This window comes from Monodon monoceros, unplaced genomic scaffold (genome assembly GCF_005190385.1).
Source record: "Monodon monoceros isolate NGI ecotype Baffin Bay Population unplaced genomic scaffold, NGI_Narwhal_1 Super_Scaffold_7, whole genome shotgun sequence".
Taxonomy (NCBI): Eukaryota; Metazoa; Chordata; class Mammalia; order Artiodactyla; family Monodontidae; genus Monodon; species Monodon monoceros.
The window spans coordinates 99,927,484-99,952,979 of NW_021703784.1; the positions used below are offsets into that span (position 1 = coordinate 99,927,484).

Genomic DNA, 25,496 nt, shown 5'->3' on the forward strand with positions numbered 1-25,496 from the left:
ACAGGTTGGAAAGACACACCAGGAAGATGACCTAACCAGCAGTGATAGCCCCAAGGTGAATCCTGATGACTGGATTTAATAAAGTTTGGGAACAGAAACTTCAGGTCACAAATCCTGAGTTCTCCTGTGGCCTTTACCACCTTCCAGAACAATCTCATTTTACATCTCTGACTCTCATCTGTAAAAGGGGTTTAACAACTTCCATCACTTCTGCTTCTCCCAGGCTTACTATGAGGATCAAATGAGATCAATAAAGTGAAAGCACTGAACTCTTCCACTACTTGCTATATGACCCCAGGCCTTCTTGGGCCTCAGTTTCCCCATCTGTTAACTGGGAATAACCTCTGCCTGCTGCCTGCAATCTAGACATTCGTCGAGTTTAAATGATATTCAAAAGGTGAGAGCTATTTAGAAGAAGCAAAGCCTCCAGTGTCACGCGCAGAGAACACTTCTTTCAGCCTGACCACACCTGACCCAAACTTCTCCACTGGTTGGCCTTTTTGATCCGGATCCACCCTCTCCCCCAAGGAGGAATACTCAAATAACAAAAAGAGTCCATATAAAGAAGTTAGTAAAAATAAATACAAAACCAACCAGAGTCCAGCTGAGGAATGCCCGGGAATCAGAGCAGGTTGAACCCTGTCTCTTTGGGTGCCCGGTTGTCTGACTCCATTCTTGGCTGAAAGAGCTGATCCCTGGGACAGGTATCTGAGGGTTTATGAGGCAACTCAGGCCACCCATGGGCACCAGCTCTGGTTGCCAAGCAGTGATGCTCACGCTAGAAAGCGTGGACTTTGGAGACTTAGAAATTCACAGGGACTTTCCTGGCAAGGGCTGAAACCAGACAGGGCTGTTTGCTTCTTGACCAACTCAACCAAGTCATTCCATCCTTCCCAGGCCCGATTCCTGGGGCATTCTGGGGTTTCATGTAGTTATTTTGGGACTGATTCCCAAGAAAGGACGGTAATAGGATCTCCAATGGGGCCAGATATGCTGTATTCTCCAGGGTTTGCTATGAGAAGGGAATCTCTTCTTTACAAAACATCCCTGCCCTGGAAACACGGAGATAATCAGTTAATATCTCATAAAGCTTAATAAAATTATAATTCCCTTTACAGAGTACAGACGCTTTCACTTCCATTCCCCTTCTTGATCTTCACACTGACCCCATGACATAGGCAATGCAGGTATATCAGCAGCTCGTTTGGTAGCTGAGGAAGCAGCTTTAGCCCCAGTTCACACAGTTTTTAACTGAATTGAGACTAGAAGGAAGGGGAGGTCTGTAGGGCCCTGATTCTCAGATGGTATCCCCAGGGGTTGGCTTTATCTTGCCTCCCTTCTGTCCCTGAAGTCACAGTTCAGCTGTCTAGTGAAGCTCTGTAAAGCAAGAGTTCTAAATGCCCAGCTCCTAACAGGTACTCAGTGGCCTGGCCTGAGGTGTGGGCAGCAGTGAACTCCTAGCAGCAGCTGGAGAACAAGGCCCGTGGAGGAGCCGTGCTGGGACCACCACATGGCTCCACCTAAACACTGGGACGACAGAGTGGCCAAATGAGGTCTTGGACTGGGGAGGGCTAGGCTGGCCGTGGCCACGGGCACTAGCTCAGGACAGGGCAAAGGATGGGACCACCACAGGTCTGTGGGTGCAGGGAAACACAGACCTGCAAGAGTATCAGGACAGGCCAGATGTGGCCTCAGAGGTACATCCTCCTGGGGAGGTGGGGGAGCCACTCAGACAGGAAGCCTCGGCTCTCATGCTTCCCTCCTCTGCAGCCAGGCAGCTACGCAGACCTGGGAGGCTGGGAAGGCCAGGCAGCTGCCCCAAGCAGCGTGGGCCCCGTGGGAGCAGACACGTCCAACTGCAGGGTCCCCAGCCTGGTGCTCAGTCACTCTGCATTATTAATAGGCGATGACTAACTGCCTGCTGCCGCAGAGCCAGGACCGGGCAGGCAGGAGGGAATCCCGGGGGATGGCGCACAGCAGGGCCTGCAGGCATACGCTCCAAGGGGAGGCGAGGAGCAAAGGGCCGCCCTCAGCTCCTCCCCTGCTCCTGCCCTCCCTGTCCCCACAGCCCACCCCCTAAGAGCCCTCACCAGCTCAGAAGCACACGGTTCACGCAGCCCCCGGCTCACACCAGCGTTTACACTTGTAGAATCACCAGCAGAGAATCACAAACACACAGTACAGTCTCCCACTAACGCCCCCTAAATGTCACACCAACATTTACACACAGTCGCACCCACACACCAACACACACCAGCTGTGTCTACACAGACACCCACACCAACACTCACCGGGACTGAGCCCAACCCAAACAGAGGAGCTTGGCGACAAGTACCCCGACTTCACCCCAGCTGAGCCTCCTCCTCTCACCCCCTCAACAGGGAAGGGAACCAACCCCGGTCAGAGGCCATGCGGGACAGGCAGGGGGCAGACAGGGGACAGGAGATGGAAGGGAAGGAAGGAAGACAGTGTGAGACACAGTGTTAGTCAGAGCAGCAGAGTGGCGGGGGAACTGGACACTGTCCCTGGTGGGGGGAAGAGACCATTCATGCCATGCAAGATGTCGGGGGAGACGGAACCAGGACCCCTCAAGACTGAGAAGTGAGGGAGGGGATGCTGCTTCTTCCCTGGCAGCCAGCGTGGGGCAGCTCCTAAACTGGTATGAATGGTGATTTGAAGGAGCTCTGGACCAGCCCCAGATGGCTCTGCATCCCCCAAGGCCACCTCCCTTGCTGCAGCCTGTGGAGCTGGCTGCCACTGGAGGCCTCACCCCCAGCCCCCTCCCCCAACTCAAGGGGCCTGTCCGGGAACTGACAGTCAGCAGAGCGTAGCATGTCATGGGATGGTGTTTTCCATGGATTTTCAGGAGATCAAGAAAGAAGCTAAATCAAAGAAAAGAAACAAGGGGCAGGGCAGGGGAGGAAAGGAAAATAAAGCAATAAAATAAGCAGCCTGGCATCGGGGCTGGTCTAACCAGAGCCGATGAACATGGGGACTGCCCCAGGTCTCTCTGGCCAGGAATCTGAATTCAGAAGTGGGGGGTTAGGGCAGGGACAGACCAAATTCCTCGATTTCCGTTTGCTTTTGGATTTGAGTTTGAACCAAAAAAAAAAAAAAGAAAGAAAGAAAGAAAAGGGAAAGAGGAAAACTAAAAGAGAGAAGCAAAATCTAAAGATTGTCCAGGATGCAGAAAACAATAGGAAGAGCAAAACAACCAAAACCAAACGGGGAAAGGAAACGAAAGAGGCAGAATCGAACAGTTAAAAAAACCCACGGCAAACCAAACGGTAAGACAATTAGAGTGATATCTACCAGATAATGCAGTTTGTTTACCATAGCGTGTCCAATGCCTGCGTGCTTCACCGGAGATATGGGGGAAGGGGGTGGGGTGGGGTCAAAGAAAACAACAAAGACAACAACAAAAGAACAGAACGAAAAGAAAAGAAAAAGAAAATGACCAACTGTGAAACTCAAGGAAGGAGGAAAAATATATATCCGTATATGTTTGGTTGTTCAGACCCTCCCACCTTAAGCTCAGCTGAAGTATTCTGTTTAAAGAAAATTAAATTATAATGGGAGGGAGAAATAAAACACACACAAAAATTAAATCCCTTCTCCCAATCCCCTCCCCCCCAACCCTCCTCTGGATTCCTCTCCCCGCCATCATCCCCTCCGGGAAAGCCGGCTGCAGAGAAGGGGAACAGTTAAAGACCTTGGTTAGTAGAGAAGAAAACAACAAAAGAACTGGACCAGGAAAGCAAAGACTTAAAGATGGCCACATTCCGCGATGAGACAGAAAGGTTAGTTCGGATTTTCACGCATACCTTGCCCCACCTGTCCCTGCCCATCCCTTGGTCCCCCAGGTTATAAGCGTGTTAGTCACACACACAGAGTTGGCAACGGGGTTTTCCAACAGAAGGTGAGAGAGGGAAGGCAGGCGGTTAAGAAGCAGACCCAATTATGCAGTATTAGTAAGTCCTATGGGCTGAAATGTTAGGGAGTTGAGGGGAAGGGAGGGAGGGGAACAGGGTGTGAGAAAGGGATGGGCTATTGACTCAGGGAATGGACGGATGGGTTTGTTGGCTAACTGGTCAACCAGATGGCTTTCCAGAGAACTGGCTAAAGAGCAAGTTGGTACTGGCCAACTGGCTGACCAGTGACCATGTCGAGTTAATGGGTTAACTGGCTGGTGATGGGCCAGCTGGCTGTCAGACTGGGAGAAGAGTGGCCAAGGCCCCCAGAGAATCCCAGGACTGGCTCAAATGAGAGGCAATTTCATTTGGAGGCAAGGAGAAGGTGTCCCCAGGGAGCATAGGAGGGGATATGGGTGTCTGCTTTTCCTGGAGATAGAGGATAGCAAATAGATCCAGGGAGTCATGGTGGGGGGAGGGGCAGCTCTGTTTTTGGCAGGGGGGTGGGGGGAGGGTTGGGATTTTTTTCTTCCCATTTCTGTTCCTTGAGAAAGGAAGAGAGAGTAAGTCACCACCAGAACAGGGAAAAGGAAACTTGCCCTCCACGGGCTGGCAGAAAGCTCACTCTCGCATCAGAGCTAATCATCCCAAAACCTCCTCCCTCCCCTCCACCCTCCCACAGAGAACTGACTCCTCCTTCCTGCCTAAACTGACCTTTCAGAGCCCATATTACCCCCAAATTTCCCCCAGTTCTTCAATCACCCCATGCCTATTCTCTTATGCTCCTCTGGGCAGCTGTTCCTCCCAGAATGAAGTACCCCCTCACCACCACCACTCCTATAAGTCCCTGGAATTGGTCAGGCTTTCCCAGCAGCCCAGCCTCCTTCCACACACACCCACAGACCCCCGCGCCTCCGCTCCCCACAGCCAGCAGCAAAAATTCACCCCCCCCCATATACCACACCATAAAAAGGAGCAGAGAGGCCCACCTCCCTCTAAAATCCCTTACTCCTCTGTAAACTATAAGCCAGCTTCTTCTACCCCAGACTCTAGAGGCCCCGCCCCCATGTGGCTTTATGTTCATTTCCTCTCCTCATGGTCAAAGAACCACCTTCAAAATTACCCTTTGAGGAGGAGATGGCAAAGGGGCTGAGGCAGCTTCACTTAGTGTATCAGAGATATTGGGACGCTACTGCTTCATGTCCATCAAATACTAAACTGTGCCCCCGAGAGTGTGACTGTGAGAAGGAGAGGTCTTCTAGAGACAGATCCATTAGTTAGAGAGTTATTATAACCAGTGGGCACAGGACTAATTCAGTAAGACAATTAATAAGGGCCTTGTATCATTAAAAATAACAGAATTCAATATTAAGCAGCTAGAAGAAGTGCTAAATAACCAATATTAATTATTAGTGATGCAGAAACAGTTTACATAGCAGGAAGACAAGAGTCTAACTGCAGATGCAGAGGCTGGAACAGGGGATAACACGTGGTACAAGGATTGGTCCTATCAGCCAGTAGGACCATTGGGAAATGAAAAGGCCAACTAGTCAGGACAAGGAACCATTAGCTTCAGGGCAGCTAAACCCATGGCACAAAAAAAGGTACAAGTGCTCTGGTATGACTGCACTAGTCAAACAAGATAGGGGAAAAAAGGTATTCGAGGTAAAAATCCAGCTACTACTCTTTTTTAATTAGAACTGGTTGTGGAGACTAAAACAAGGAAAAAATAGTTTTCGACTTTCATGGGCAACTTCAATTTTTTAACAAGTACAAGAGCAAATTAAGAAACAAGATTGAGGGCTTCCCTGGTGGCACAGTGGTTGAGAATCTGCCTGCCAATGCAGGGGACACGGGTTCGAGCCCTGGTCTGGGAAGATCCCACATGCCGCGGAGCAACTAGACCCGTGAGCAACAACTACTGAGCCTGAGTGTCTGGAGCCTGTGCTCCTTAGCAAAAGAGGCTGCAACAGTGAGAGGCCCGCGCACCGCAATGAAGAGCGGCCCCCACTCGCCGCAACTAGAGAAAGCCCTCGCACAGAAACGAAGACCCAACACAGCCAAAAATAATAAATAAGTAAAAAGAAAAAAAAAGAAACAAGATTGAGGGAATTCCCTGGTGGTCCAGTGGTTAGGACTCCACGCTTTCACTGCCAAAGGCACGGGTTCAATCCCCGGTCAGGGAACTAAGATCCCGCAAGCCGTGCAGCACAGCCAAATTAAAAAATAAGAAAGAAAGAAACAAGATTGAGAGGGCCTTCCACTGATGTGTCAGGAGATCCGGGCTTCCTCTGATAAATAGCGAGGTTGTGGTGGGCGAGACGGGGCCCCTCTAGACCTAGGTATTGCAGATCCAGAACCCGGTCCATGGTGATCATGCCCGAGGGGGCAATTGTGGCCAAATACTAGAGTGGAGCCTCCACTGAAACCCATCCTGGCACCTGTGACGCAGCAGCCCACGCCTTCCTGAATGTCAGGATCGGGAGGGCTGAGGCTTCAGACTAACAAATGAGCAAGGAAAGCTTTGCCCCACCCACAGAAACAGCTAGAGGGCTCCTGGAGCCCACGAGCACAAGGATGACAGTGCATGATGAGGGAGGAGGGCATGAAGAAGTCAGTCATTGTAGCAAGTGTAACTTACCATGGCCAAGGGCCTTTGACAAAGCTCTACCCCATCTTCACCTTGATCTATCGGCATAGCTCCAGCCCTTCAAGAAAGCCAAGAAGGGGATTATACGCACAAATCACAACAGTCTGAGTGAAGGCAATCTCTGTGGAGCTTGAGCAAGAGACGCTCAGGACAAAGAAAAGAGGATTCAGAGATAAGAGGGGCCCATTTTTCCAAAAGACAAGCAGAACATTTAGATGTTTCAAGATTTCGGAACACCCAAGAATGGCGGTACCACAAGACGAACGACAGGCACCTTAGCAGTGCGCACCAAGGCCGACAGCCAGGCCCTCCCGGGAGGCAGGAAAATGGAGTCAGACTCCCATCCTCCCACTTCCTGCGGGACAGCCTTGGGCCAGCTCTTCAACCTCGCTGGTGAAACAGGAGTATCTCCCACTTCACAGGATTGTTAGAAAAGTTAGGTGAGATTCAAAAGAGAAAAGAGACCCTTGAACTTGGGGGTTCCGGAGGAGGAGAGATGTGAGGGTGCAATCTCAACAATGCTGTAAGAAAGGGACAGGTCCTGAGGAGACTCTGAGGGGGCGGGAGAGTAAAGTGAGGTAAAGCTTTTCCCAGAGGACAAGAGATATTTCTGGGCTCGTATGAAATAGATCTGCTGGATCCTCATGTCCAAAACCTCACCAACTGGCTTCAAGAAAGAGCCCAAAGGAACCAGCAAAACCACTAGAAAAACAAATAAAAACACTCAGTAGTTGCTGGTATTAAGCCCTCAAGGAGCTTACCATGTAGAAATAGAGAAAAGAGGTGAACACAAATCATTGACCATGCAGACGGAGTGTGATGATAGGGCCAGAACACAGCAAAGAGGGAGACTGGCCAGGGGACCCGGAGGATCGAGGAAGGCCTTACAAAAAAGGTGGCGGTTCAGCCGGGCCTGAAGGATTGGAAAAAATAAAAACCCACAACTAACAATAATGACGGCAGCAAGCCCTCCGCTGCTCACGCGGTGCCAGGCACAGGCCACCACCTCAGTTAGTCCTCAAAGGCCCCTCTCACTTTGCACAGAGAGGTTACATTACTTGCCTCAAGTCACTCCAACTAGTGGCAGAGCTGGGATTTGAACCCAGTCTATCCGACTCGAACCCCAGCTCTAGGGTTTCACCCGGCAGAAAGGAGGGTGAATGGTGGTGTTGGCGGGAGCTCTGTGGGAATGAGGTGGGCAGCTCGGGAAGCCAGTATAGACAGGGTGTGTACAGCACCACAGTTAGGCCCTAAGATGGGGCGTGTGACAGGCCGGAGAGACAGGGCAGCCCAGGCCGGAAGGGGAGGGAGTCCCAAGTGCCTGCCAGGCCCCATCCTTGGGGGATGTCCCTCCTTGGGGCCCAGGGGCACTCCCGAAAATCTCCCCACTGAGGAACGGCCTCATGGGAGCTGAGCGGGTAGAAGCTCCACATGATATTTTGGGAGCCAGCTTGTCTTCCAGAGTTCATGCTGGCTAGTGATGAAATGGGTTGGCACTCGGCTTGCATGGTGGGGGGAGGCATACTGGGTGTGGGAGGAGGGTGGGCCCAGGATTAAAAATAGGCCTCAGGGAATCCTCAGAGGGAATTATTCCTGCCAAGATCCCCCAAGAGACACCACCGGGCACAGGGTCCTCAGGGCTGGGCTCGGAGGGAGAGGAGGGCGAGAGCGGGGTGTGGTCTGAGTCAGGTGTCCTCCGGTCCTGACTGCAACGTTCTAGGAGTCTCTGGATGATTCCGGGGACCACTCTCTGGTTCAGGGGAGGGGTTGAAATGCCTCCCTCCAGTCTCCCAAAGCTGCAGGACCAAGAGGAAGGGAGACCCCTCAGTGCTTGCCCTGGGGCAGGCTCTCCCCAGGAGGCAGTCTCCCCAGCTGTTCTAATCACTTGGGGAAAACAATGTGGATCCCAGTGTCCTCAGATCCCAGCCATCCACCCTAAAGGCAGAAGCAGATGTCATTTCTTACCTCAGCCCCCCACCCCCGTCTTTGCTCCTGGCCACTCCCAACCCAATGTCACTCCTAAGATCATAAAAGGATCTTTCCAATCCCAGGACACCACGTGGCCCCTGTATAAATGTGTCTGTACAGGGTTTCTCCCCTTTGTCGCACTACTGACATTTGGAGCCAGATAATTCTTTGCTGTGGGGCTGCCCTGTGCATTGTGGGATGTTTAGCAGCATCTTCGCCTCTACCCACTACATTCTAGTGGCACCCTCCCCGAGCTGTGACACCCAAAATGCTTCCAGACATTGCCAAGTGTCTCCTGGGGGGCACTCCGCCCTCGGTTGAGAACCACTGCTCTAGGGACAGCAGGTAGAAGCCCTGAAAGACAGGCACTCAAAAGGCCTGGTGAGAATGGACTTGGTCACAGGCTAGGCCCCGAGCGAGGGCAATGAATCCAGAGCACAGCCTTAGGGCTGCCATTCCATCCCCCTGACGGTCACAATGACCAAAAAAGGGCTGCAGCTCATATTTACGGATGTGGACTGGAGTCAAATAAATCTCTCCAGAAACCCTTTCTAAGGAGACCTCTCAATCAAAGTCTTAAAGCAGACACCCTCTTTGGCCCCGAAGGCTTATGTTCAGGTCAACATGACCTGACTCTGCTCTGACCCATCCGGTACAGCAGGCCAGGGGGACGTGGTCACCAGTTACCAGCTCAGACCCAGGACTCTGTGAGCCCCGGGAAGAGGCTACTATGGGTCCCTGTCCACACTCAGTACTGCTGAGGCCAGGCCTCACCCCCTCCGTATGGCGTTCCCGCCTTCCCTGGTCACAGACCTCTCCCTCCTCTCTAGGTCTCTCGAGTTCCTAGAACGTTTAAGATTCCTGCCGCTCAGCTGGCCCTTGTGTGGCTTTGCTCTGTTCACTTTTAACAGACTCATCCTGTGTCCTCAAGAGCCGAAGGGCTGGGAGGGCCGGGCCCATGTCTTTTTTCCCTCGGTATCCAGTATAGATGGACAATATATTGGCCAAAGGACACGTGGATAGGGACTCTGGGCTTGTAGCATGTTGCCAAAGGCAGCACCAGGTGACAGCACTGGGCCTGGGGAGGGAACATCAGCAAGAAGGCAACTCCGCCCACCCCTGCAGTAAATGTGGGTGGAGCCTAAAAGTATGACAAACAGCGCAAACACTCAGGTTTGCTCAGACGGTGGTGACAACACAAGACAGCCCTCCGGCAGGGTCAGGGGATGATGCGACATGAAGGGGGCACCACCCTGAGGAGGAGTGCCGCTCTTCAGAGCTCGGGGTGCACTGAGAGCAGGTGCCTGGGTGGGAGCCCGACTGCAGCAGGGAGCAGTGGCTCGGAAAGAGCAGGGGGATTAGTCACGGTGTCCCTACAGCAAGGGGAAGGCACCAGAGGAGGGGGACTCCCCAATAGATCGTCACTCAGTGGGTTGAAGAAGCGCAGGTAAGAACCGTGTGAGGTCAGCCGGAATCCCGCCCCCGCCCACCATGAGTCTTTCCGGGGGAAGAAGGGGAGGAGGAGAGGGCAGGTGACAAAGACGGTGAAGAGGAGAGACGTCGGAAGTTCAGCCACCAGGAAGCTCAGCTAGAACCAGGAGATACAGAGCAGATACCTAGTAAGAGAAGGGCTACAAACCAGCCAAGACAGCACCTCCCAGGCATAGAGGCTCCGTGTTCCTGGTTGCACTGAGCTTGCTGGGGGTGGAGCTGGAAAGGTGTCCCTGCCACCAGCTACAGAAACTGGTGGACCCGGAGAGAAGGACCAGCAAGAGTCTGGGCACCTGGGCCTCAGGTGCCAAGCGATCAGGGCACGGAGTCAGAAGGTGGATCCAGGAGCCACTGAGGATGCACAGCGGCTTCTCCTGCTTTGGAAGAAGGGTCTGGCTTGGACTCTGCTTGAGGCGGGAACTTCTCAGGGCTGGAAACAAGCTGTGGAGGCTGCTGTCAAGCAGAAGCCCGGCCAGAGGGAATGCTTCGCCTGCCATAGCCACCCTGTGCCTTGTGAGAGGCAAAGAGGCCACTGCACTGAGAGGACAGCGCCAATGCCCAGAAGCATCAGCCCCCAGGGTGGGGGGGAGTCTGGGAGATGGAGCTGAGGGGACGCTGAGGACACTGTCCTGCCTGCAGGGGCTGCCCCAAGAGTCTCCTCGAGCTCCCACATGGGCTGGCCTGGAAGCCACGGAAAGACAGCCACCGACCCATGGGAGAGCCTGCACCCCTTCGGAGGGACAGGAAGGGACAGGAGAGCGAGGGTACTGCCCGGACGAGAGGCAGGACCAAGCACCTCGCCAGCCCGTTCCCCTCTCACGCCTGCTGCCCCGACCTTGCTCTGAGCCCAGGCCTGCCTCTGCCCTAGAAAGGCCCCGCCTAAGGGCAGGCCACACCCCACCCCACATGGCCCAGGCTTCCTGCCCTAATGGTACACCGACTCAACCAGAGTCTGGCCAGAGTCTCCCCATACCGTAGCCCCCAAGGGCCCCACCAGTTCAGGTTCTATCTCATTCCTCCCAGCCCCCCAGTCGCCCTCCTGCCAGATGACCTGATTCCTCAGCCCCAACCCTTGAACCCGGCCCCTGGCACCAATCGGAGCCTGGCCCTTCCTCTTCCCTCGGGCTCCGGCCCCGGGGCAGCCTCCTCCCCAGCGCAGCATCCTGGTCCTTGAAGCCTGCACACTGCAGGCTGCGCTCCTGGACTCTCCCAGCCCACCCGCGGCCTAAACCTTCTTCAGAACCACGCCTTGCTGCTGGCCCTGAAGCCTCGCCCCACACCCCAGGCAGCCCGCTCTCCCCACTCCCGTACTGTCCCAGATACAGCTGGCCCCTGGCCTTCTTGCTCCCCCTACCTGGCGCAGGTTTCGAGTGACCCGGACGTCATGCCAGGCGTTGTCGTTGAACTTGCCGTTGACGGGTTCCACAAGGGCCTCAAAGGCTCCCGAGCCCAGGTTGATGACAAGCCAGACGGCCCCAGATTTGAGGGACAGGTTGACATAGTCGGCCGACTTGCCCGTGTGCAGCATCAGCCCGTTGCGCTGCAGGGTGCGGAAGGCCAGCGTGATCTCGTCCGTGCTGCTCTGGATCGGGTTGTGTGACAGGTCATAGCAGAAGAACTCATTGCCTTTGAAGGTCGCCACAAACTCCTCCTTGCCTGGACGCCACGGTGGGGAAACAGGAGAGGGCTGAGTGAGGCAGGGCACTCCAGACCCTCCCTCTTCCCCTCCAGCCACCCAGGCGCAGGTCCTGGGCACCGGGAGCCCCTCGATCCCAACTGCAAGCTTTAGGCTCTCTCCCCTCCCCGTGCTGTCCACCCTCCTCTCTGGACCCTGCCGTCTTTGATGTCAGAAGTCAGCTTCCCCCACGTCTGTCTCCAAAGCAGGAGGCTGCTAAGTGGCTCTCACACTGACAGCTGACAACTAAGCTGCCACAGGGCCAAGCGAAGCAGACGTTCTCACTGTCTCCCCCCCCACTGGCCCTCCATCGGCCACCCCTTAACAAAAGGATGTGGTACAGCAACAGGAAACTGCACCGGACATCTTCCCAGAGTGCCCCCTATGGCGGGGCACCAAGGGTCTCCTGAGTGCAGCCCACCTCCCCCTCCCGCCTCTTTTCCAGTGATGGCCATTCTCAGTGCCTGGGGACAGTCTGAGGCCTCACCACGTGGGATGGGACTAGTAGGCCTACTTTGTAGCAGTGAGCAGATGAGGAGAATGGGGTGGAGGAGGCAGGGGGAAGACACATGGGAGTGCGATGCAGGTGGCAAGGATGTGTGTCAGGGAGCAGTGGGTCACTGGGCGGGGCTGACACAGGTGGCCACCATGCCAGCTGTCACCGCCCCCCCAGCTTCCTAGTCCAACCTGAGAGGACGGCACAGACAGGCCCTAGGCAGAGAGCCTCCAAGGGTCCCCAGAGGGCAGGTGTGGGACCCTGTGTGCCAGGAGATGGCTGGGGGCAAAAGTGCACAGGCAGGCCCGGCCCTCATGCGCGTGTGTGTGAGTGTGCGTACACGGGTAAGCGCCCTGCATGGGGCTCCTTCCACTGGCACGCTTTAAACAGGAGTGAAAACAACTGGAAGGGCCTTAGGGACTTTTAGCATTCTGTAAGTGGGTGACAATGGCTCCGTGCAAGGAAGGTGGGTCCCAGCCCCACACCTTCACAAGCCGGAGCCCACACAGAGGGAAGAAAACAGGCCGTGGAGTCAAGGGAGCGCAGAGGACCTGGACTCTGACAGTGACTCATTTCTCCTCCCAGCAGGCGGTGGCACAACAGCTGGGCCCACCCACCTTGCAGGGTGGATGTGGGGGCGAACAAGATGGCCGGCCAAGGGCCTTCATGGAGTGCAGAGATTCTCAGCACAGGCCCCCAGGCCCAGGAAGAAGCAGGGCACGATGCCGGTGCAGGGGGCACACGCGGCCTTCAGAGGCCCCCGCCCCCCCCCCGTGGGCCGGGCCCCAGCAGCAGGCGCCGCGTGTGGAAGCCGTGGCTCTCCGGGTGCATCTCCTGCAGATGCCTCTCCCCTGCACAACGGCCCCACTCTCTCCCTCTGGGCAGTCTGCCCACAGACTCAGTCCTCACTGCTTCCGGATGCCAAGGCACCAGCTGCTGCCCCAGAGCCTGGCACCGCACTCACTGCAGCTGGCCAGGCCCGGTTTCCTGAGGTCACAGGGCAGCGAGGCTGGTGGGGCATGGGCCACATGGGGACAGCCACAAGCCCCACTCTGCCTACCTTGGGGCTCCAGTGGGAAGGGCCAGAAAACAAAGACGAGGAGTCAAGGAGAAACAAGAAGGGAAAGACTGGCGATGTGGAGGGAGGCCACGTAGAGAAGGAGAAAGATGGACCATGAGAGACAGAAGGGAAATGGAGACAGCGCAGAGCTGTGAGGGACCAAGAGGTGATGGGGGGAAGCAATCTGGATAAAGACGAGGGCAAGCTGGGAGGGGACAGGTAAGGGTGATGGGAAGAGGGCCCGCAAGGAAAAGGGGACAGAGACCTCCCAGGAAAGGAAGCCAAGGGTTTCTTAGGGCCTTGCTGTTTCCATAGCAACCAGGCCTGCTGCCCAGGCACTGGCAGAGCGGGGTGGGGGGGTGGGGGGTGGTGGTGGCTCAAGGACCAGAAAAGGGAATGTGTTTGACCTTGAGTTTGCTCTGCATCCTACTCCCTCCCTGAAGCCGGGCCTCCCCTTCCACTCCCTCACCTTCACTGCAGTCAAAGAAAATATTAAAGGGAGAGTCAAAAAGAAAGAAAGGAAAGAATAAGGCAACCACGTGAAAAAGTGATTGGAACAGAACAAAAGAGGCCAGTAAAAAGGAGAGAGGCGGGCCTAAGGCTGGACCACGGCTGCCAAGGCAAAGTGGAGAAATGAGGCCATTCCTCGACTCCTCTGGGCTCTGGCTCTGGTCTCCTAGGAGAGGAGGCAGAGCCAGCCACTCTGGAGCCAGAGTCTACATGTTCTCCAACGCCCGTCACCGCCACGGACCCAGGTAGGCCCAGGGATGGAAAGAGGCTTGGAGCAGCCAGAGGGAACCTGAAAGAATCGGGGGAGAGCGACAAAATAGATGAGCAAATGCGAACAAGAAAACCCAAGGTGGTGGGAAGGACAGAGATAGCCCCTGAGTGGGGAGGAGGCAGTAGGACCTCTAGGGATTAGTGTGTCAGATAAGCAAGTGGGGGCTGCCCTGACAACCGTGCTCAGAAGAGCACCAACCAGATCTAAGAGGAGCGAGACCTGAAACAGCAGGGGGCGCTCTCCCCCACCTCACCGCGCGGACGACCCCGGAACCACAACTCCCAGCAGCACTTGAACAGTTACCGGCTCCTAATAGCCCCTGGCACTGGAAGGGGGTCATTGCTGATACCTGTTTATCTCCCAGGGTCGGGGAACGTGGAGCCCCACAAGTGTCCACAGTCAAGCTGAATGTGGCTAGAGACCAGTTGCTGTGGTCCTGGATCTCTAATGGCCATGGGGGGGCAGGCCCAGCTCAAAGCCCTCCTCTGGGAAGGTCTCCAGCCCCCTTAGCCCCTCCCTACGCTCAAGCACTACAGCTGTCTGTTCAGCTCATTTGGCTCTTACTGCCTAGTAACATCTTGTACTGCTCCCTTGAGAGGAAGTGTGATGTGAGAAAGAAGACCTGGGCACTAATGCTGGCTCTTGCACCAGCTTTGTGACTTTGGCCAAGAGGCAACATCTCTAAGCCCCAGCTTCCTCCTCAGGACAAAGGAACTCATCATTGGCCTACCTCACAGGTCGCCGTGGGCATCTAGAAAGAGACCAGACCAGGTGAGGCTTCATAAACTGTAAACCATTCCACAAATAAACGACTCTTACGCTGGGATGTAACTTTCTCTGTGTGTATGTGCTGCCTCTCTCTCTAGATCAATGAATAAATTAACTCCTCTGCACAAAGTCTGCACTTTCCCTATACTTCGCACGTACCACACTTTATTGTAGTTCTTTGTTAGAACATCAGTGAGCCCCTTGAGAACAGAGCCCATTCACCCATTTAAAATAAATCTGCTGAGCACACACCTACATATGTGCCAGGAGCTGTGGAAAGCATCAGGGGTACACGAACGAAAACACCCAATCACCGTCCTCAGGGAGCTCGGTGGAGTTGGGGAGGCAAACAGGTAAAGTGACAGTTACTCGCTGTGTGGCGAGTGATGTAATGGATGTGTAGACAAAGGGAACGCCGAGCAGCTTCTGGGTTTGCCTGGGGAGTTTGGGGGAGACTTCCAGTGTGGTGGCCTGGCTGCTTTTTCGAGAGTCAGCTGAAAGAAATACCAAATAGTTGGGGAAGAGGGCAGGGATGGCAGAAATGCAGGCCAACAGAAGAGCAAGTACTAAAGAATGGGACTTGATAGCCCCAGGGCTTGGCACCCACTGGAACTCCTTGAGGGGTTGCTACACTGCCCTGTAAACTTCTTAGGGAAGAGAGTCTCTTAAGAGAGGCAGCCTCACACAGGTTCGAGACCTGGTCCGGGAAGATCCCACATGCCGCGGAGCAACTAAGCCCACGAGTCACAACTTCTGAGCCCACGTGCCACAACTGTTGAAGCCCGCGCGCCTAGAGCCCGTGCTCTGCAACGAGAAGCCACTGCAGTGAAAAGCCCGTGCACCGTAAAGAAGAATAGCCCCCTCTCGCTGCAACTAGAGAAAACTTGCGCACAGCAACGAAGACCCAATGCAGCCAAAAATAAATAAATAAAATAAATAAATTTATTTTAAAAAAAAAGAGAGAGAGAGAGAGGCAGCCTCAGTGAAGAAAAAAAAAAGGAGCTTGAAACCTACAGCCCTGAGACAGGATAAAGGGCCCCGGGCTGGCCTCAGGGGCATTGGCAAGCGTCAGTTTCCTCATCTGTAAACCAAGGGCAATGAGCCCTTCCACAGGGGGTTGTGAAGGCTCATTTAGGTGACGCATGTGATACACAACTTATTATAAATGCCACATCTCCCGACCAGAATCTCCCTGGGCTGACACCTATCGTGCTTGCAGAATTTGATGGTTAAATGGGGGGCTGACCCTGCTGCCTAGCCACTCTCCCAGAGAAACAGATACTTTCTAGTCATCCCTGTTCTTTGGCCTGAACAACTACCACAAAAAGACATCTGTGGGGACTTCCCTGGCAGTCCAGTGGTTAAGACTCAGCACTTCCACCACAGGGGGCATGGGTTCAAGCCCTGGTCGTGGAACTAAGATAAGCGTGGCCAAGAAAAAAAGGACATCTGTGTTCTAGAAAGAGGTCATCAGGACAACTGGGCTTTGGGAAAGAAATGGAGGTTTGTGGCCGTTTACACCGAGGCAGGTACTGCGGGTGGACCTCAGAGGGAGTTGAAGGGTACATGCCTCTATTGACTCAGCTGCCCTCCAGAAAGTGAAGTTGGTCTACAGAGGGTGAGGGCTGGGCTCTCTGGGGACCGTGGGGTCACTGACCTTTTATCGGCTGGTGCACATCGCTGGCTCCTCCTCTCCCGGCCCCCCCCTCGGAGAACAGTAAGGACCCTACTGGAGAAGCAGAATTGGGGAGTCAGGCACAGGGGGCTACCCAGGCAGTCCCACCCCAGCCTTGAGGCGATGGAGGGCCCTGTCCAGGGCAGAGGGCCGGCTTGGAGGTACAGGGTCAGGGTGGGGTGCTGCTCTGGGGACTCGCTCACTTCAGGGCCTCTGGGGAAGGAGCCAGTTGACAAACTGGGAACCATCAGCCCCACAAACCCCGTCAGACTCACAACCACTGACCTCCCCTTCCTTGCCCAGGGGCGGGGAGACGAGCAGAGCAGAGGCCTCGCTGCTGGTTCAGGAGCCCCTTCTGCCCAACAACGTGCAAACAGGTCAGACCTCTGGCCCTGGGGGCCCTGACCTCCCGTCCAGATTCTCCCCCACTCTCGGCCACGCTCTGCTGGGCCAGGTTCCTCTTCTTCAACTAGTCCAACAGCCTGACAGAGCACCCCTCTTCCAAAACCGCCCCGTTCCCACACCAAAGCCCTCTTCTCCTCTTTGCCCATCCTCGAGGCAAGCTGGTTCTCCCTCTACACCTGTTCCTTTACTGCAGTGAGTGCTCTCAATGTTGCCTTCATCCACTTCTTGGCCAGTTAGGCCGCGGAGCTTCCCAGGGGCAGGGCCACGCGCTCTGTTTGCTCCTTGTCCCTCCACTGTGCCCTCAGCAGGGCTGCGCACACCAGGAGGTCCTGCCTGGCTGAGCTCACAGTGGATGTGGGAAGGCCTTTCTCGGGGAGGACTTCCCGCTCGCCACCGCCCAGTGCCCCCAGCCCAGGCCTCCAGAGTCCCGCAGGCACTCGTCACCATGTCTGGCCTCCAGGCTGCCTTAAGTTCTCCACCCAGCCCTGACCAGCGGCTCCCAGGCACCACACCTACTGCCAGACCCCACGAGATGGTTCTTAAGGGGAATTCAAGAATGGAGTTTAAAAGTCCTGGGGGCTTCCCTGGTGGCACAGGGGTTGAGAGTCCACCTGCCGATGCAGGGGACACGGATTCGTGCCCCGGTCCGGGAGGATCCCACATGCGGCGGAGCGGCTGGGCCCGTGAGACACAGCCACTGAACCTGCGCGTCCGGAGCCTGTGCTCCGCAACGGGAGAGGCCACAACAGTGAGAGGCCCGCGTACCGCAAAAAAAAAAAAAAAAGTCCTTGTCTGGGACCAACCCCAATCCCCAGAACTGAAGCTAGAATAACACCTGGGCTGTGGCCTTTCGGGAGGTGGAGGGGTGGCTTTAGGGATCCTTCAGGGCTTCATCTAGGACAAAGGTGAGCCACAGCCAGCAAACCCAGAATCAGGCACTGAGATGCAAGAAGGATGTGAGTAAACCCACCAGGCCCTGACTCCCCACTCGGGACTTCCTCTTTCCCCACATTTCTTACCATAATTTCACATCCTTGCAAGAATCCCAGGCCTCTACCTCCCCAGACCTAAATCCATCCCAAATTCCCGATCTGAGTCTCTCCCCACAGCCCAGCCTTCATCCTGTAGGCTTCTCCTGCCTACAGGCTAAGGATACCACCCTGTCCTTATGGAAGATGAGCCCCAACAGAGGACCAGCGGGGCAGGGAAGCAGTGCCTGAGGATCTGGGAGGGAGTCAGCAACAGGGAGGTCAGAGCTAGGGGATCAAGGTCAGGACTCCTGGGGTCCGTCTCCAGGTTTGCCGAACACCAGGGCTTTTAAAGATGGTAAGGACTTGGTCGAAGGGAGGCTAAAAATAGATGAGCAGTCCCAACGGTACCACCAATTAAACGCTGCGTAATCACTAGCAAGTCACTTCATCTCTCTGGACCTAAATGTCCTCATCTGTCAAACAGGGTCAGGAGACATCCAGAAGACACAAGGGTGAGGGTGTACGGGGGTGGGGGGAACTGCTGTGGAAAGGGGGCATCCCACAGCGATGAGGGGAATGAGGCTGCCTAAAACCCACTTCCTCCAGCCCATGCTTTTCTCTTTTTATTTGGGTTCACAGAAAAGAAAGAATGAGCAGAATGAGCAGAAGGAAATAAAACACCACCATGAGAAAGAAAAAAAAAAAAAGCAAGATACACTATCAGGAAAACGCAAAAAGGTGACTGGAGACAACGGCAGGAGTTCAAACATCTCTTGATGTCAGAAACCAAGGTGGGATGAGGGCGGATGGAGTGTGTCGGGGGAGGTGGGAGAGGGGAGAGCACACACGGGGACCAGCCCCCACCCACCCCAGCGCCCAAATAAAATAAAGACAAGGCAGAGGAAGGGGGTAGGAAGGCAGGAAGGAGGCGGGACAAGTGGAGGAGGGGGAAGGGGGGCAAGGGGGGGTGGACAGAAAATCCAGGTGCAGGTTGGGGGCCATCCAATCCAATCCAATCCAAACCAAGCCAGAACTTCAAACCATACCTTCGCTGTTTAACGTCAGGTGAGCCGGACCTTGGAAAGGGAAGGAGAGAAAGAAAGAAAGGAGACAATAAAAGAAGAAAAAAGAAAGAAAAGGGGAAAGAAACAAAGAAAACACGAGTCATCAAAATCAGCCAGAGAGAGGGGAGAAAAAAGCTTTTGCTGCCACAATTTAAAAACCCTTTTTAACTTGTGACAGACATCGGGGGAAAGCCCCCAGCCCAGAGCTGAGGAAAGGGGCCCGATGCCGAAACAGAGGGTGGAGGGCACGAGAAGCGGGGCGAGAGAGAGAGAGAGAGAGAGAAGGGGGGCGCCGGAGACAGTGAAGGGGGTACAGGCAGAACCAGAGGAAGGATTGGGGCAGGGAGTCACTGCAGGGGGAGAGGAGATTTTGGTTTCTTTTTTTTTCTTCTTGCCGGAAAAAAAAAAAGGAAAAGGAGGAGAAGCATGAGGCTGGGAGGGCTGCTTTTTCCTTTTTCTTTTTTTCTTTTTTTTTTCTTCCGGGAGGCGGAGAGAAAAAAAAACAGTCAACGAGAAAAACGATTCGGATGGAGGAGAAAATAAAACACGACACAAAAATCAAAGCCACCTGGAGAGAGAGAGAGTGTCCTGTTAGCGCGGGATTGAGCAGACAAGAGGGATATCCAAACCCCCCCACCCCACCCCATCCCGTTACCCCTCGAGCCTGGCAGAGACCGGGAAGACGGGGGTATGAAGAGCCTGGACCTAGAGGGAATCTCCCACCAAAGGGGGCTGTGGAAAGGCATCTGTCCAGGTCCAATCCTCCCAACAGCCTCCAAATGGGTAACAGGCACCCTGCCCACCCGGATTCTACAAGGAAACTGAGATTCAGGAGGACAAAGTTAGAGAGACAGCAGGTTGGAGGAAACAGAATCTAGGGAAACACTGGAGCAAGGATGGGGGCCTGGATCCTTCCACAGGGAGGACTGGGAGGCCAGGCCAGCACTCTTGGACAGCAAAGACCAAAGAGGGCAGCCAAGACCCATGGGCGGGAGCCCCAGCTCTCTGAGAGGTCGACACACCTCATTCGAAACTATTCTACAGACCCCCTTTCTCTGGACAGGCCCTCTCTGAGGTGACCCAAAAGCTGAATTTTGAAAAGGGAAAACAGAAGCCTGACAGCCAAGACTGAGAGCAAGATTATCTGGGATTTTTTTTCAGGGGTGCCTTGGTCCCTTGAGAGAGCCTGGTCAGCCCTGATTTGGGGCCCCCCCAGCCTTAGGGGGAGAGACTTTGGCCCACTGGACCAGTACCCCAGTCCCCAGAAGGCATCAGCCAAGGAACACCCACCCCCAGAGAGGCTGGCAGCACATGCCCCACAGCTGAGCTGAGACCCCAGGGCTCCCTGAGATGACTAGCCCCACCGAACCGCAGCCCTCGCCTCCCCCATCCCTGCACCCGTGGTGTCTGGCCAAGAGGATGGGGAAGGAACAGCCCTGCAGCACCACCTCACCCTTGGAAACCATCCCCACTGCTGAGGCCATGAGATGTGGGCCCTGGGGGTAGAAAGCCAGGACCAGGATGCAAGACAGGGAAAAGCGCTCCAGGAGTCTCTGGGGCAAGGCTGAGGGCCAGGATGCCTGGGTTCCAAAAAGAAAGGCAGCAAAAAAGCCAGAAGGGCATGGCCGGGGGCCAAGGGCCGGGATCCTGTGGAAGATTTGGGTAGATGGTTCATGTTGCCCCCTTCTTGTCTCGCGCAGCACTCATCTCTCCCCAGTGCTGGGTCTGAGGCCAGTCGGGGGAGGGGGCCACAGCTGACAAGGGCTGCCTCAGGACAAAACAGCTCTTGGGAAGACACAGGTTTTATCCACAAAACCGGAGGGGACCCAAGCATTTGGACCAAATCTTATTCCTTGCTCCGAACGCCCCCCACCAACTCTTTCCCCCAAAACTACCAGCATCTTCCAAACCCCCTAAATCCAGGACCCAGACCCAGGGCCCTAACCCCTCATCCAACTCTTCCAGGCCCAGGAGCCGAGGGACCTGTGAACCTGCCTCCTGTCCCCCCTGCCGCCTGTACCACTGCTCTGGGGGAGTGGCATCTCTGCCTCGAAGACCCTTCCACTGCCCAGCTCCCAGCCAGCCTCATTAGCATAATGCACTCTCCCTCTGTCGCCACGGCAACCAGCTGCTCAGCTCCCTCAGGAGTGACAGCACCAGCCATCTTGGGGAAGGGGAGGCCGGTTCCCTGCCCCGTCTACCTGAGGCTCAGCCCAGCCTGGCCCGAGGGTGCTCTCCCTAAAGCCTGCCTCACCCCGTGGCCTGAAATCTCTGCTCTCCCCATGCCCCAGCCCCCCTCCTTACACCCCTCCCCACCTCTACCTGTGGCATCAGTCCCTCCTCCAGCCACTGGAGAAGAGGCTGGTAGTGACGGATGGCATTACCAAGGGTCCTCTCCTAGGGCACTTTATCTGGCTGCTTCTGGATCTTCTCTCCCTGCTACAAAAAGCTAGGGGGAAGGGGTGGGGCTACCAGGATCCCCAAAAGGAGATGCTCGGCAGGGGCCTGGGGAGCTGGATGGCTGGGTCCCTGGGAGAAAGCTAGGCCTGAGGCACAGTGTCGAAGGACCAGACAAGAGGGTGAAGGCACGGAGAACTCAGAGATCTGAAGAGGGACCTGCAGAGTCCAGAGCGTAATGCCCCCAAGGAGTCCCCCAGCCCACCCCCCGTGAAGCCACCACCTACCAGACCCACCTCCCCACTCTCAGTCTTGCCCCCTCACTCTCCTGACAAAACCCCAGGGAGGACCAACATCGAAAGAAGGAAGAGGGTTACAGGGGACAAGATTGTGAGACACACAAGCAGCCAGGACACAGAGACACACAGATGCTTCACATCCCTGGGTGTATACACACACACACACACACACACACACAGCCTCAGACACACACCCCTGCACAGCCACTGACCTGCAAGCACACGAAGGGCTACATCCAGACCAGCAGGCCACCATGGCGCCCCCAAGAGGTGGCTAAGTGGTCTCATTCCCCACTCGTCCCCCAAGCCCAGCTTCCCGTCTTGTCCCTCTATTCTACTATTCTACTTGTTTGGAGAAGAACTGTTTCCTTTTTCCTCCCCTTCAGCTCCAGGCCACTGTTCCTCCCCACAGCAGCCCTCCGGTTTCTTCTCTTGGGCTGGCCTTTTCCCCCTCCCCATTTCTCCCCTTTCTGCCCCTCCCTCCACTGTGTCCTTCCTCTTCCCGCCTCTACTTACCCCCTCTCCTTCCTCTTGTCTGTCTGCCCCCTGCTCCCTCCCCCCCGAGCCCCTTTCCTCCACCCTTTTCCCCTCTCTTTCTCCTCCATCTCTCCCTTTGTTCCAGAGGAGACATGACATCAAGAGCAAGTAGAAGTCCCATCAGCACTAAATCTTATCTCCAGCCCTCAGAAGGCTGCGTCCACACAGACACGCAGACTCTCTCTCACACACACACAGAGGTAAACACTGACACACGGAGTGGCAGACACAGACAGGACAAATGCAGACACAGATGCAGACGCTCCTACAGAGGCACACGGAGATGTGGGCCACGCCACAGAAGACACGATGCTGGAGGGGCGCACACCTCCACACACACTCAGACACATGTACACAGGCATACGTGTACAGACGTGCACAAAGACACCCAGACACAACAGAGCAGCAGAGCTGCGTGAACAGTGTGCATACAGATTCACACACACACACACACACACACACACACACACACACACACACGTGCCTGCCCAGAGGGATCGGGAGACCTGAGGGCACCCAAGGAGAAGGGACATTAGAGAGACAGACAAGCCAAACCATGGACACCACCAGGGAAAGTGGATTCCAGCCCCTTCTTTCCTTCCCCAGACTCCTGCATCCAGGGCAGGGCCAGGCCCGGGGAGCTCCCAGCCTGGGGCTGCGCACATGCTTCCCACACCTGCTACTCCAAGAAGAAAGTGTGGGGCAGGTTTGGTGACTGGGGTCCTATCTCCCTCCCAGCCCGCTGCGTGCCCTCCCTGTGTGGGCCACATGAGCTCCCCTGCAGCCCAGGTGTCAAGCCTGGACCATTCAACCCAGTCTTCCCTCCCTGACATGGTCCACCTCGAAGAAGGAAAAGAAACAGGGAAAAGCACGGTGAGTGAGAGAAGGTTCAGACAGGAACACAGAGAGAGCCTGGGGAAGGACAGAAACAAAGAGAGAGGTCCAGGGACAGAACCCTGGAGAAAAAGAGAGGCAAAGACAAAAACCAGAAAGAGAGAGAAGGCAAATGAAGCAGAAGACAGGGAAAGAATGGACAGAGAGACCCCGAAGCGAGGCACGTTCCCTGCCCTTCCCCGGGCCTGGGCTGAAGGAAGAAGCAGACCACCCCTACCTACCTAGGCCAGCCTGTGGGACAGGGGACAGGGGACTACAAGTGTGTCAAAGAGGAGAAGCTGCCACCCAGCCCACATCCCCTGACCCGGGGACCCGACAACCCCGCCTCTGCCTGCGCTCTTCAGACCCTGGAGCAGATTCTACCCAAGCACCAGCCCCGGCCACACCCCAACCCTTGGCAGCGTGGCCTTTCTAAGCTTCCTCAGCTGGGCTGGGCAAAAACACATCTCCTCAATCATTTCTGGACACTTCTGAATGCTCCAGCCCCATCCCTCCAGCTCCACCCCCAGTCTGGTCTCCTCCCAGGAAAGAAGAAAGGCCGGTGGGCAGATGTGCTGAAGACAGGCAATGGAGGGACGGCCTCTACCAGGCAGTTCTCCCCAGCAAACCGGAAAGAGGGACCAGGTGAGAGGCGGGCCGAGGCAGCCAAGAGGACACCCAGACATCCTTCCCTGGGGGCCCCACACATGGGCAGGGGAGGGAACCACCAGGCCCCCCGGCGATTGATCTGCCACCCCAGCGACCGAGAGGTATCACTCACCTTCCATGGGGTGCTCCTCTACAGGCCGGCGAGGTTCAGGAAGGGGGATGCAGAAAGAGAGAAAAAAAGGAGGACAGTTAGCGAGGGTACCAAGGACAGGGCTCCAAGGGGAGTGATGGAAGGTGGGTCCAAGCCCCCCCAGGCCCGGACACAAGTCACCCAATCAGGAAGGCCCTGCGGGGATGAGACAGAGACCAAGCTGTTCCCCGAATCAGAGCCTCACACACAGGGTCACGCAGTCCAAGGGGACATGAGCCTCGAGTTACACTTCAGGAAACTGAGGCCCAGGACAGGGAGCTAACCGCTCAAGGTCACATGGGAAATCAGAGGCAGAGCCAGGAGCAGCAGTCAGGCGTCCAGACTCCCCCAGCACGCTCCCCCCACCCCCGCACTCCATCGCGTCTCAGAGACAGATGGGAACACGCTCACGCCGGCTCACCCTCAGTGACACACTGACACACATAGGCACTTAATGATGCAGAGACATGAGTAATCTCTCACACGACTCACACCTGAGGCCTGTGCACACCCGGGCCCAAGCACTCCCCACCGCCACCCTGTCGGGGGAGAAAAGTCAACGTACTCAGAAAACACAGTTTCTGCCTCAGAGTGCCGTGTGACTCCCATCCCAGTCGCCCAGTCTCTCTGAGCCCCCAGTACCTCCTCTGCAAAAATGAGACGGGTGGACTAGAGCTCCTCTGAGGACCCTTCTGGCTCTGGTTCTGTGATTCTGGGATAAACGCCTTCTCAACAGCTGGGTGTGGCAAAAGGTCCCCAGGCCGGACGGGCCACTTCAGGGGGCCAGACTGGGCCCATCCCTCTGTCGTGCCACAGCCTTTGGGCAGTCAGCCCTCACCTGTCCCTGGGGCTGTCCCTGGGGCTGCCCCGGGCCTGTCCCTGGGGCTCACCAAAGAGATCAAGAAAGAAGGAAGGAAGGAAGGTAGGAGAGAGGCAGTTCCTTCAACGGAGCTCAAGCAGGCTGGGCTCCGGCCCGCTCCCTAAGAGCGCCAAGAAGGCCCCTCTGAAAGCATTTCTGACCTGCCACCTACCGGGAGCCTTTACAGGAGGCAATAGGGGGAAAAGGAACAGCACGACCTACAAACAAACAGACCCATCGGGCAAACACACACGCACGCAAGCACACGTATGTGGACCCGGGATACACACGTGTACACGCAAACAGCTGTTCAGGACACACTCATGCCCGTGTGCACACACCATCTCCTACCTCCAGCCTCACTTTGTGTTCTCTTCTCATCCGCTCTTAGGGGGTGAGCTAAACTCCAGAAACACACACTGTCATTTGTCACACCTTATAGCACGCCCACAACACACACACACAGGCTGAATGCAGAATCAATACGCACGCTGTGACCTAACACATAATATGAGATGCACACACCACACCACCCCACACTCCCTCCAGGGACTAGAGACACACCCCCCAGGAGGAACACAGCCCCCTTTTGCTAGCTACCCATCTATCGGTCTCCTGTTTTCTAAACCTACACACACAAGCCTTTACATATCCACGTGTGTTACAAACACACTTCTATACAACACAGAGCTTCTTTTACCTGACAGCTGCATCCCCCAAAGGCCATGTATACAATGATTTCCTTAAATAAACTGAATCACGTGACATTTATGGTGGGGAGGGGAGCTGGCTAGGAAGGGACCCTCAGGAAAACCCT

At 55.5% G+C, this 25,496-nt stretch overlaps 1 protein-coding gene across 3 annotated transcripts in view; it reads right to left on the reverse strand.

Moving 5' to 3' along the window:
* NRXN2 (neurexin 2) overlaps nucleotides 1-25,496 on the reverse strand; it is a 109,964-nt gene that overhangs the window by 64,567 nt on the left and 19,901 nt on the right. Inside the window, exons 3-7 of one of the 3 annotated variants that reach the window (XM_029209458.1) lie at nucleotides 23,803-23,820; nucleotides 18,898-18,927; nucleotides 16,458-16,529; nucleotides 11,375-11,676; nucleotides 3,313-3,357 (exon numbers count right to left, since the gene is read on the reverse strand). In XM_029209458.1, the coding sequence (XP_029065291.1) occupies nucleotides 3,313-3,357; nucleotides 11,375-11,676; nucleotides 16,458-16,529; nucleotides 18,898-18,927; nucleotides 23,803-23,820 (467 nt within the window). The remainder of the gene's footprint in view (nucleotides 1-3,312; nucleotides 3,358-11,374; nucleotides 11,677-16,457; nucleotides 16,530-18,897; nucleotides 18,928-23,802; nucleotides 23,821-25,496) is intronic. The other 2 variants (XM_029209459.1, XM_029209461.1) reach the window with 2 other exon arrangements.